This window comes from Megascapheus bottae, chromosome 27 (assembly GCF_031878675.1).
Source record: "Megascapheus bottae isolate mThoBot1 chromosome 27, mThoBot2.hap1, whole genome shotgun sequence".
Lineage (NCBI taxonomy): Eukaryota > Metazoa > Chordata > Mammalia > Rodentia > Geomyidae > Megascapheus > Megascapheus bottae.
In genome coordinates this window covers 11058010-11071219 of record NC_143535.1, presented here as the reverse complement: position 1 = coordinate 11071219, position 13210 = coordinate 11058010, and the positions used below count along the sequence as shown (strand labels likewise).

General features: G+C 44.4%; 1 protein-coding gene across 1 annotated transcript in view; it reads right to left on the bottom strand.

Moving 5' to 3' along the window:
- Exph5 (exophilin 5) overlaps positions 1-12960 on the bottom strand; it is a 49674-nt gene extending 36714 nt beyond the window's left edge. The window contains exon 1 of the mRNA XM_090319569.1: positions 12622-12960. Coding sequence (XP_090175695.1) covers positions 12622-12740 — 119 coding nt within the window. The 5' untranslated portion in view covers positions 12741-12960. The remainder of the gene's footprint in view (positions 1-12621) is intronic.
- Between the last annotated feature and the right edge of the window lie 250 nt (positions 12961-13210).

Here is a 13210-nt window from a genome sequence, read left to right as displayed (position 1 = left end):
ATCCCTGTATTAGCCGGCTCCTGCAATCGCATCGCGAATACATTCAGGAGGGCAGAACAGCAGTGATCCACCACCTGGAGTGAGGCTCCTCCCCCACCTTGACTGTGTTGAAGATGAAGCTCCCAACAAGAACTCTGAGAGACCCTGTAGGCCTCTTTACGCAACTCTCTCTTGATCCAGACTGCAGCCAGAGGCAGATACCTAAGAACAGTTGACTTGCTTTCCCAGAAGGAAGGCAGATAGAAGTCAAAGAAGGAGCCTAGTGGTAACGTGCTTGCCTAGCATGCACGAAGACCCAGGTTCGATTCCTCAGTACCACATACATAGAAAAAAGCTGAAAGTGGTGCTATGGCTCAAGTGGTAGAGCGCTAGCCTTGAGAAAGTCCAAGGACAGTGCTCAGACATGGAGTTCAAGGCCCAGGGCTGGCAAAAAAGAAGAAGAAGGAGAAGGAGAAGGAGAAGGAGAAGAGGAGGAAGAAGGAGAAGGAGCCAGTATCAGGCTTGCATTCAGCAATGGCCTACCATTGGAGGTACAGAATCTTCACACTGGGGGATGCTTGGAGATGGAGCTCAGGTAAGCTAGGAACAGAAAAATGAGGTAAGCTAGGAACAGAAAAATGAGGTAAGCTAGGAACAGAAAAGCACTAGGGCCACTTGAATGAGAAAATCATCACTAGCTCAGGAAATTATGTCATTTACAATATGTGTGAATTGGTTTTTAGACGTTTGCAAATCACTGAACAGAAAAAGAATGATATGGGCCGGGAGTTTGGCCTAGTGGTTAAAGTGCCTGCCTGGCATGCACGAAGACCCGGGTTCGATTCCTTGGTACCACATACATAGAAAAAAGCCAGAAGTGGTGGTGAGGCTCAAGTGGTAGAGCTCTAGCCTTGAGAAAGTCCAAGGACAGTGCTCAGGCCCTGAGCTCAAGCCCAGGACTGGCAAAAAAAAAAAAAAATAAATAAATAAATAAAAAAATAAAAAAAAAAAAGAATGATATGCATGTATACCTTTCTCATGATGATTTAGCTCTCTTTAAGGATGTGGGGAGCCAGAACAATGCTTTAGAAGTCACATAGAAATGGAAAGAAAAGTAGGGAGGGAGCTGCAGCCAGAGCTGAGCTGAACTAGGTGAGGGTGGGGTCTGCTGCGCCTTTGAAGGTGGAGACAGATTACCCTGGAGGGAGCGGTACTCATAAACTTTCAAAGACTTTTGCCTGCATGGCAGTGGCCAAGCAATTAAACAGCTATGGAGAGACATGATCTAATTTATTGGCCTGTCCAGTTGCCTTTGCTAGAGCCAGGTCTTTACTGTGACCTACAAGGAAAAGTTTTGGTGGGTGATTGCTGAAGATAGAGGAGACACTGATGTCATCACAAAGGAAGCAAAATAGAAATACGAGAGAGAGAGAGAGAGAGAGAGAGAGAGAGAGAGAGAGAGAGAGAGAGAGAGAGAGAGAGAGAGAGAGTGAAAGTGCAAGCATGAGCCAGCTACTCTTCCTTATATACTTTGGCGTCATGGGAGAGTGGGATCATTGCCAGAATCTACTCCATACCAACATACATTAACCCTTTTTGTGCCTTAAGGAAAACACCTAAAGCCATTACTACCAAGGTGAGAGCTTTCAGAGAGCAGAAGTGTTAGGTGGCCCCAGTGATCCTGAAGGGGCCCTGAGAAGTAAAAGCTCAAGGAACAAGTATTGAAATCCAGCCCACAAGTTCCACCCACCCTCACATAGGCACTGTCCCTAGAGTCCATTCAGAATTCCATCACACCCCTGAGAGGAAAGAACAAGAAGCACAACCACTCCACAGCCAAAGTCAACCACACTGGGGCATGAGGCCCAGATCTAACCAGTCTCTGGCTATCACAATAAGGTGTTGACCCACATTCAGGGGGCAGTAAAATAAAACAAAAAATAGCCAAAGTAAAGTAGATTTTTTCCCATTGCTAGACAGAAACAGCTCTAGGGGTAGAAGTTTGCCTTTGGTTCAGTCAAGCAGTTAAAGCCAGAAAGACAACAGGTCTGTTCCATTTCTGCCAATCACAGTCCTCTCTGTTGTCCTTTGCTTGGACCCCAGGCTTTTCTCCCAATAGTGGGATTTTTGAGGTCAGCAATTCCTCAACTTATACAAAGGAAGGGATGTAGGAAACATAGAACAGGTGAGTGTGGTGTCCAAGTGCTGAGGCACGTGGAAAGGGTCCCCTAAGTATACATTAGAGTCATCTGGGGGCTTTAAAAAATTACTAGACCAATTTGGTCATGGAGAAATTCAGCCAGAATTTCAGAGTGGGAACCGAGTACGGGTAGTTTTGAGACTTTCCCCCAAAGGATTGTCATTTCAGCCTGGACTGAGGATCTCTGTCTTAGTAGATCCTGTGATCTAAAATCCACCATGACAGATTCTGGGAAGACACATCCAGTTGTGCACAGGTGGGCACACAGAGGAGAGAATCAGGGTGACTACAGAAAAAAAGCAAAGGCACAGTTCTGACAAGGTGGATCTCAGCCCCTGAGATGCAAGCATTCCATCAGTGGAGCCGAATGGGCTAGCTATGACTTCTGCTAAGAAAGTACAGCGCTAAGTTTTGATCTGGAAGGGGCTGCAGGGAGGGTGCCTGGCCCTAAAGGAGCCCAGATACCCAGGCATGAGGGCCATCACTACAAAATGTGGCCCAGGGAGTAGTCAGGTAGAGAAAGCAGTATCATCAACATTAGGGAGTCAAAAACCTCCATCAGAGGAGGACGGGGGCCGAGAAGTGAACAGACTGCGTGGCTGGTGCCTAGAGGTATCTTAGTTTCTTAGCCAGTCCTTCAAATTCTAGCTTCAGTGTTGGTGTATGTAACCTTTTTACAGCCCCTCCCCCACTACCTCTCTACCTCTCCACCCTAAGGCCTTGATTCTGATGTGCATGGTAAAGCCAATCATAATCCCTTTATAGGTAGAGCACCCAGAAAGAGAAAGCAAGGGGACCGAGAAACAACAGCAGAACAGGAAAACTCTGAAGTGCAGAAACCAGAGGTACAAAGTGTAAAGGAGAAGACATTGGGCGTGAAGAATAGTGTCATCACGTAATAGAAAGGAAAAGTCCCGCTAACTTTACGTTTTCTTTTTGGTACTGGTACTAGGACTTGAACTCCCTGAGCTTTGGTCAAGGCTAGCACTCTACTGAGCCACCGCTACACTTCTGGCCTTTTTGTTGTTATGGTTGCTTCATTGGACATAAGATCCTCATAGACTTTCTTGTCCTGGCTTTGAACCGTGATCCTCAGCTCTGAGTCTCCTAAGTAGCTAGGAATATATACTTGTGTCCAGTAGTAATTTTCAGCTAGAGAAGCAATTCATGAATAGCTGTGAGATAATATCATGTAAAGGATGACAGGCAACAATCACAGAGATGCAGAAGAAAGGAAGAGGAAAAGAGGAACTGTCCTTCCTCTGCTTAGCTCCAGAAATGACCATCCCTCCAAATTCCCAATCACGGGGCCAGGAGTTTGGCCTAGTGGTAGAGTGCTTGCCTAGCATGCACGAAGACCCAGGTTCGATTCCTCGGTACCACATACATAGAAAAAAGCCAGAAGTGGTGCTGAGGCTTAAATGGTAGAGCTCTCGCCTTGAGAAAGTCCAAGGACAGTGCTCAGGCCCTGAGCCCAAGCCTAGGACTGGAAAAAACAAAACAAATTCCCAATCACAACATGTATCATGGGTTCTAGTTTCTCTCAAAGGAACCCCAAACCCAAGAAAGGGGTGTGTGTAGGGGGGAGACTTGGATACCATCAGCTGTTCCTGTTTCTCCAGCCAATTATGCTAGATTTGGTTTGTACTGGCTCACAAAGGCAAGCTGTCAGAGCCTCAGAAATGTTGCGAGCTGGTTATTACACTATTGTTAGTTTGAAATTGGCTGACACAACAAGACAAGTACTTAAAATTTTTAAATTATCTGTCGTTTATTATTCTCTCATTATCTTTTTTTCTCCCTTATTCTTTCTTTTTTGCTGTTCCTCAGCAACTCAGGGCCTGGGCATTGTCTCTGAGCCTCTTTGTGCGCAAAGCTAGTGCTCTACTACTTGATGCACAGGGCCACTTTGGGCTTTTACTGAGTAGTTTATTGGAGCTAAGAGTCCATGGACTTTCCTGCCCAGGCTGACTTCGAGCCACAATCCTCAGATCTCAGCCTCCTGAGTAGCTAGGATAATAGGCATGAGCCACCAGTACCCAGCTTTATGAAAATAATCTTTATGTTATTATTTCTATTGTGTTTAGTTATACAAAGGAGGTGAAATAGAACAAAGCAGTTTGTGAATATAACACATATTGGTCAGTATCACCCCTCAATATTCTCACCCCCCCTTTCATCCCTCCCTTTCTCTTATTTTTTTAATTAGTTTTGTGGTATATACAATGATTACTTGACTGCTCTTTCCCTTTCATTTGTCTACCTATCTCCCCTTGTCCCCACTTACCTCCTGCATATACCCATTTCCTGGTGCTTATTCTGTGGCACTTTGACCTTTTTAAAAGGATTATACCATTAAAGCTCTCCATAGAGTCTATACTTCAAGTTAATTCATTTGTAACCACTCGCGTACCACCCGTGTTTGCTTATAGATTTATAGGCATATTCTATCTACTACAAATGAAGGAAACCATCCAACCTTTGTTTCACTGGGTCTGGCTTACTTCATTTAATATAATTTTTTTCAGGTCTTTTCATTTCCTTGCAAACAGTATAATACCATTCTTTCTAATAGATGAATCAAATTCCATTGTGTGTCTATAATGTATTATCATATGTATCTAATTATATGTATATATATTTCCCATTTTCTTGATCCATGTGTCCATTGAAGGGCATCTGGGCTGACTCCATATCTTGGCTGTGGTAAATAGTGTTGCAGTGAACATGGTTGTGCTGGTGGTTGTATTTGCTTGCGTTCTATTGGATGAATGTACAGGAATGGGATTGCTGGGTCTTAGGGGAGTTCTATATTTCGTTTTTTGAGGAAACTCCATGCTGCCAAGTATTTGTTTAACCCCCCTTCTCTTCCAGGAGGTCTAGTTACCAGCACACCACTTCTAGTCTAGGTGTGCAGGAGGCTTCTTGCTCCTGCCAATCTCTGGGGTGTCTCACTGTACCCTGATTGTTCTCTGTGTTCCTTTGTCATGGTCTAGCAGATTCATTGTACTGATTGCTGGTTTGTACACAGAACAGTTTCTGCTTTCCATTTACACAATGAGCTTCTAAGGAGTTACCTGGCTCTCCCAGAGTAGGAAATGTTCAGGGTTCTGTTGTTGCTTTGGCTAATTGTGTAGTCATGGTGCTTACTGTTTACATGACTAAGTCATGTGGCACATTCACGGTGTGCTAAGTCACAAATAAATAGACTCTGCTCTGTTCGAAAAACACTTTGGTTCTGCAGTCTGCATAGAAGACCTTGGTGAGTGATCACCCATCGTGCATCCTCTGCTATCTGCCAGCGAGGGCTCTGGCTCCAGGAATGCCCCCACTGTGCCAGTCCCCAGGCCTCCATTGTTTTACTTGTGCCTTGGCCTAATCAGTTATGATTTAAGGTTCCTTCTCTGGTTCCATTAGTTCCATCAAGTGGCTCACTGAACTCGGGGAAACACTTGTTTTTGGCTTATTTTAAAGAACAAAGGCTACAGTTGAAGAGGTGGAGGGGCAAGCTATGAGGGAAGGGGCACAGAGTCAGTCTGTCTTCTAGATACCTCCTTCAGGAGCCTCCACAGTTCTCTTTCCTGGAAGCTCTCTGGCCCTCACCCATGTGGGTTTTTAGGGAGACTTCATTATATAGGCACGATCAAAGGGTGATCAACCATGTTGAAATGGGACTGGATAAAAACCTAATGCTAAGAGACTAGGCGGGGACCCAGCAAGGCCTGTTAGTTTAGATTCTTCTGCATTTCTTGAGACGTTAAAGATCTATCATCCGCTATAAGTCTAGTTAAGTCAGAGCATTTCTCCTATGCACAGCAGCTCCAAGACAGGGTGAGGGTGTGCTGGTGGCTGGATCGGAGATTCTATGATTGGCCTTGACGAAGAGAAATTCAGCTTTATATGTCCTGCTTCAGGAAGAAAACTATGCCCACAACCCCCTCCCCACAACAGTCTATCATCCTATCACAGTACCAGAGAACACCACACCTAAAGGACAATCAGGATGAATTACCTGCATAGGAAGTAAAGAGAGGAACAGGAAGGAAACAGAAAGGCAATCCTCTAACTGTACTATTGCAGGAGTTCAATCTCATGTCTTCTTACAAATGCCTTTTCCTCCAATCTCCTTCTTATTCTTGGGGTTATGGAATGTTTTCAGCATACCACCCAAGCCATAATTCATAAAAGACAAGGTTGATATGTTGGATTTGAGCAAAGAAAAACTTGCAAAAGAGGTGGATGGGAAGAAAGAACATTTGCCAAACCTCTATTTTACAAAGGATGTATCCAGAGCACACACACACACACACACACACACACACACACACACACACACACCTCAAAAGTCAGCAGGGATGGTGGCTCACTTGCTAATCACTGAGAGTCAGAGAGTTAGAGTGTCATGACTAATTCAGGCAAAAAAAATTGTGAGACTCCATCCCAACCAATGCCTGGCCTGGTGGCAAGCCTCTGTCCTGCCAGTTTTCTAGTGATTAACTGGTGATAAGAATCTCACAGACTTTAGCACCCGGGCTGGCTTTGAACCTCGATCCTCAGATCTCAGCCTCCTGAGTAGCTAGGATGACAGGCGTGATCCACAATGCCCGGCTTACCCTATCCTATTGTTATATTCCAGTGGTCTTTCGTTTTTTTCTGTGGCTTAAGCCATGAGTTTATGGGACCCAGGTCCCAATAGCACAGGCTTCTTTCCATTGGCTATCACAGTGTGCTTCTTTGGATAGAGCGGGCTGGTGCTTCAGTTGAACCCAGGTTCTTTTCCCCTTGGCTTCCTTGTTTTTCTGATTGCTTTCCTTCACTCATTTCAGGAAGCGATCTCAGCTCTTAGAGTGTTTACTATGCTCAATACACATATTAATCCTCTTGGCAAGGATCTTGCCCTGCATTTGTTTGTTCACAACCAACACCAACAGCATGCTGGGTAACAATGTAGACCTTTACAGTTTTGCCATGATAACATCTGCAGCACATTCTGTTTTCTATATTAAAAGTGAGTTTTTACATCATGTTTCAAATGTCATGTTGTACAAACAAGTATTTAAGAAAAAAATCCCTATGTGCAATCACTGGCACATAAATTTAAGAACATAATTAAAATTAAGCTGAGCCTTTGTATGTCATAGGTACATATCAGTCTATATAATATATCAATATACGTCTATAGAATATATATCCCATCATAGACTTATATGTCTCTCTATATATTTATATCTCCAAATTATGTCAATGACCTGGAGTGCCTGGCTATTGCGTCATCGCTCTTGTATTGTTTAGATCTGGTATGCACATATCAAGGAGACCATACACTTTTTGTTCCCCTGGTCTTGGCTTATCTCACTCAAGATGATTTACTCTAGCTCTGTCTACTTCTCAGAGAATGCCACTATTTTATCTTGCCTGGTGGCTATGTAGAACTCCATTGTATCTATATATACCACATTTTTTGTATCCATTCATCTGTAGTGGGGCATCTGAGTTTTTAAGCAGCTATTGTGAGCAGTGCAGCGATGAACATGGCTGTGCAGGTGTCCTTATCATATTCTGGCTCAGGGTAGATGCCTAGGAGTGGTATGGCAGGGTCTTGGGGAAGGTCTATGTTTAGTTTTTTTAAGGACCTGCCAAACTGCTTTCTAGAGTGGTTGTACTAGTTTACATTCCTACCAGCAGTGTAAACAGACCTCATTTCTTCAATGTCTGTAGTATCACTTTTTTTTTTTTTTTTTTGAAGATTCTCTCATGTAGCCAAAGGAGCAACTCCCGGTTTCCTGACGAGCCCAGAGAACACGCACTGGTCCTTCTGCTATTTCCCCTTGTGTTCATCATTTTGGCAGTTCTGTCCAAAAAGATCAACACAAGCTGGGCACTGGTGGCTTATGCCTGTAATCTTAGCTACTCAGGAGGCTGAGATCTGAGGATCGTGTTTTGAAGCCAGCCCAGGTAAGAAAGGCTGTGAGACTCTTATTTCCAATTAGCCACCAGAAAACCAGAAGTGGAGCTATGGTTCAAAGTGGTAGAGTGCTAGCCTTGAGTGAAAGAGTTCAAGGACCTGTGCCCAAACCCTGAGTTCAAGCTCCAAGACTGAGAAATAAAATTAAAAAAATGCCTATTCACAATTTTCTTGGAGGCAGGATCTTGGTATGTATTCTAGGCTGGCTTGGAGGTTTTTATCCTCCTATCTCTAGCCTCTCAAGTGTTGGGATGGATAGAGTGGGCCACAAAGACCAGTTGATACATACTCCAAATCCCCTCACTATGCACCATTGTCATTTTTTTCATAATAATAGCCCCAACTTTCAGTTGGGCACATTAATACTTACAACTATCTTCTTTCTTTCCAGAGAGACAGTGGTTTAAATTCTAGTTCTTCCATTTGTAAACTGTGTGACCTTGGGTAATTTGTCCTTACCCTTGCAAAATTTCATTTTTCTACCAGGCAGGCCTATAATCTTAGTACTCTGGAATCAGGAATATTATTAGTTTGAGGCCAGACTTTGTCTCAAAAAAAAACAACAAAAAAACAAATTTTCTTTTCCCATTTGTAAAAAAATTCTTAATAGTATCTAAAATATAAGTATTATAATACTTAAAATATAAGTATTATAATACTTAAAATATAAGTATTATATTATTTTAAAATTATTAGAAAGAACTAAAATAGTTTTCTGGCAGACCTGGATTTGAAATCTATCTCTACTCTTGGATTTCAACGAGACACTCAAACTTTCTAAGTTATGTCCTTCTCTGTGGGAATTAAAGAGTGTGCCTGACAAAGTTATTAGAAGGGTTAACTCTGTATAACATGGTCAGTGCAGTGCCTAGTATACAGTAAGGGCCTAATAAATGCTAGCTGCTATTATTACCACAGTAATTACTATCATTAAATCAAAAGACAGCACTTAATAAATGTTGGTGTGGCCATCTCCTCTACCTCAGTCTCCTACTAATGAGAGATATCCATGAATTCCGTATCTAGGTCAAGGCCTGTCTTTCTAAATGCTGCCACACTGCTCACTAAAAGCCGTATAGGCCACTTCTATTGCTAACATGCAGAATAGCTCCATTTCACTCAACTCCTTAGTTGTGGCAGCCTTAGTTGTGAAACTAATTTTCATTTATGATTGGAAGGTGAACACTTACTCCTTGGTTTTGTTTACTGTTAGGCTGTCTTCTGCTATGCATCAGTTACCTCTATTTTTTTTTTTTTTTTGCTAGTCTTCAGGCTTGAACTCAGGGCCTGAGCACTGTCCTTGGGCTTTCTCAAGAATAGCACTCTACCACTTAAGCCACAGCAGCACCTTTGGCTTTTTCTGTGTATGCAATACTAAGGAATTAAACCCAGGGCTTTGTGCAGGCTAGAGAAGCACTCTACCTCTAGGCCATGCTTCTGGCCCCTATTTCTATCTTTTGTCTATTTATCAGCTTGAATCTAAGTCTGAATAGACTATATAATAGAAATATGATTCTATTTAATGCAAATATTTTCCCAGCAAGCCAGAGCCACAGAATTCCAGTATGGAGCTCAGGAGAAAGTTCTGTGGGGGAAGTGGCACTGTGGCTCAAGTAGTAGATGGCTAGCCTTGAGATGAAGAGCTCAGGGACAGTGCCCAGGCCCAGAGTTCAAGCTCCATGTCCAACAACAAAAAAATCTGTGATCTCGGGAACATTTCTTTGGGTGGGTCTGCCTTCTGCCAGATGAATACATAGCTTTAATGTCTGTCTCTGTCCCTGTATAACAATGTAGTCTTAGGCTTCTAACTGTAGGACCCTTAGTTGTCCTTGAATTTATCCTATAGAATTGAATTAAACAGATATCCCTCAAGTAGCTAACTTTCCAAACTCTCTTTTGTTTTCCTTATTGTTCAAGCTGAGAGATCTGGGAGCTTTTTCTCAGTATAGGGAAGAGTCGCCCTAGACAGGCATAATGGAACTGTCTCCAAAATATCACTCTTCAGATTGAAGTCATGTATCCTGGTGCTTGATTTGGAAAATATGATGATCATGTATATCAATAGGCAAAGCAGGAGAGACAGCCAAGTTGACGTGTTCTTTCAAGTCTTTTCTACATGCCAGTGTTTAAGACCTATGCATGTCAGCCAGAAGCTGGTGACTGCTGAGGTCCCATAGAGATGTCTTCACAGACACGGGTGTTTCACAGAGGGAGTCAGGAATTAACCAGGAGAAAAGAAATGATTGCTTTGGCCAATGTACTTTCTTTAAGTTGTTTTCATGTTGACATTTTTCAGATCATTTAAGTAACTTTTAATAGTTTAATAGCTACCGTTTTGGTTGTCTTAGCATTGCGGCTTCTCCTGTTGATGTTTCATTTAGAACAAGAGCATCAGGAAACATGTTTGAGCCTTCTTCCTAACACCTAGTTTTGCCATCTATGTACAGATTCAGCTCTGTTTAAAGTCTATGGAAGATTGACATTGGTGGGTCATACCTGTAATTCTAGCTACTTAGCAGGCTGAGATCTGAGTATCGAGGTTTGAAGCCAATAGAGTCAGGAAAGTCTATGAGACCCAGCTCCAATTAGCCATCCCCCAAAAGAAATGGAGCTATGGCTCAAGTGGTAGAGTGTCAGTCTTTGCTTTTTTGCCCGTCCTGGGGCATGGACTCAGGGCCTGAGCACTGTCCTTGGGCTTTCTCAAGGCTAGTGCTCTACCACTTGAGCCACAGTACCACTTCCAGCATTTTCTGTGTATATGGTACCAAGGAATTGAATCCAGGGTTTCATGCATGCCAGGAAAACACTCTACCCCTAGGTCATGCTCCTGGCCCCAGAGTGCTAGCCTTGAGTGAAAAAGCCAAGCAAGAGCTTGAAGCTCTGAGTTGAAAATAAATAGTCAACTGAAGCGGACACCATGTGCTACTGTAGAGAAAATACAATCAGCACTAGGCCAGATAAAATACAAAAATTTCCTTCAGAGAACACTGTATCACTATTTCTAAGACTACAGTTGATGAGCAGTCAAGTCAGTAACTTCTTAAATGAACCACTCTCTTTTCATGGTATTTCTTATTTTCTGCCCTCATTTTCCCAGATATACAGTGGGTCATTTAAGCCCCATCGTCTTCAGAGACAAGAAATGCTTCCAGTAAAACACGCAGACACCAACACAGTTTTAATGAATACATATGTGTTGAAGAACTCATGGCCTTGGCACTATCCTTGGGCTTTCTCAGGGCTACCACTCTACCACTTGAGCCACAGCACCACTTCTGACTTTTTTGATGTGTGTGGTTCGGAGGAATCAAACCCTGGGTGTTCATGCATGCTGGGCAAGCACTCTAGCACTAGGCCAAACTCCAGCCAGAACTCATTTTTTATTACACTATTTTGGGAGTGGGGAATGGCAATGTCTATTAAAAAAAAAAGGCATGGTGGTTTGAAATCCACATCCCCAAGCCTCAATTTCCATTCCTCCCCAAAGTCATATCTAGGGGAGAAGATTGAGGATGGGGCTTTCAGCCTCCTGTATTCTAAATCTGTCTACAAAACAAGGCACCCCCCTGTGAAGACCTGAACAAGGTGAGAAGGGTTTGGGGTTGGGAGGGACAGGTAGACAGGGTTATTGGGAAAGACATTGACAATCAGAAATGCTCAGGACCAAGCAGCTGAGGACAATGGCTTTCTAAATTCTTAGGCCACCAACCCACTGTGACCCGAGAGTCACACCTTTCAATTCCCTTCCACACGGAAGTGGAGGAGGTTATTTAACGATGGGTCTATTCCAAGATGGGTGAGAATCTCTTTTATTCCATCCAAGTCCGTCTCCCACATCTGCCCAGCAGAAAAACTGGTTCATTGACACGCAAAGGTAATTATCTCTGATTTTTCATTCGCTGGTAACTCTGTGGCTCACCTTGGACAAAGCCTATGGGAAGGTCAGCGGTGGAATTTCCATAGAAACTTCCTCCCCACAGCACCACACACAGGAAGACCCAGCCCAGCCCAGCCAATCCCGTACCGCACACAAATCTTCCTGGGAAGTTCACCCAGCTTCCACCCTTGGGGTGAGTGGGTGAGAACAGGCCCTGGACAGCACCTGCCAGCGTTCGGCAATCGGTGGTGTCTCCACCCTACTTCACGTGCCTGAAATGGCCCAGGTCCCGGGACAGGTCTCCTGGGAGACACCGGACCTTCCCTCCGCCCCCAAGGCACCTGGCAGAACCTGGGGGGCGCACGGCCTTGGGACCCAACGATAGAAGGACGTGCCACTTGCCCCGTGGGACCCTAGAGTCCCAGCCCCTCGGCCACCAGGTAGACATCCCTGGAAACTGACCGCAGGTAGATCTCCCCCCCCGCCGCCCCACCTTACCCCCGTCACATCCCACAGGGCCCAGCAGGTGCGTCTGCGCCCCAAGCCAGGGGATTTGCGCCCCATCCCTCCAGGGCCACTGCCAGGAATCTCGCTCTGTACCTGATCCTGTCTTTCTCGGCCCTTTGGAGCTCCTCATTTCTTTCCAGCACCTGAAGGATCGTCCTGGCTTCTTCTTCGTTTAAGAAACTGAAATCAAACCCCCGAGGAGCTTCCGTCATTTTTCTTCTCCAAGTATGCGTTAGGTTCCAGCTCCAGGGCGCCTCCTCTTACCAAGGCATTTTTCCCCACAGACCAGACCAGCTTCGCCAACTCGATCCCATCGCCAATCACAAGCCCGCCTCCTCTGAAAACCTAAAGCCACAGACCTAGGGAACAGCCTACACTTGCAGGGCTCACTTGGACAACACCTTAATGACATGTTTTCCCTCAACCTGTCCAACTGAAGTGCAAAAGGAATGACTCAAGGGAGAGGAGGAGCCAATCCCATCTCCAGGGGGGCGGGCCCTGCCCCGGGTCCTCCCTCCCTCCCTCCTCCCCTCCCACCCAACCTCTGTGACTTGTTAGGCAAACAAGCCAACATAATTCTGTCTCTAAGTGAGGCCTCCCAGGCTGAAGTATTGGCCTCGAGAAAGTATTTACTTTGGTGGTTGCTGTTTGCTCTAAGAACTTGAGCTTGGCTAGTAGAAAG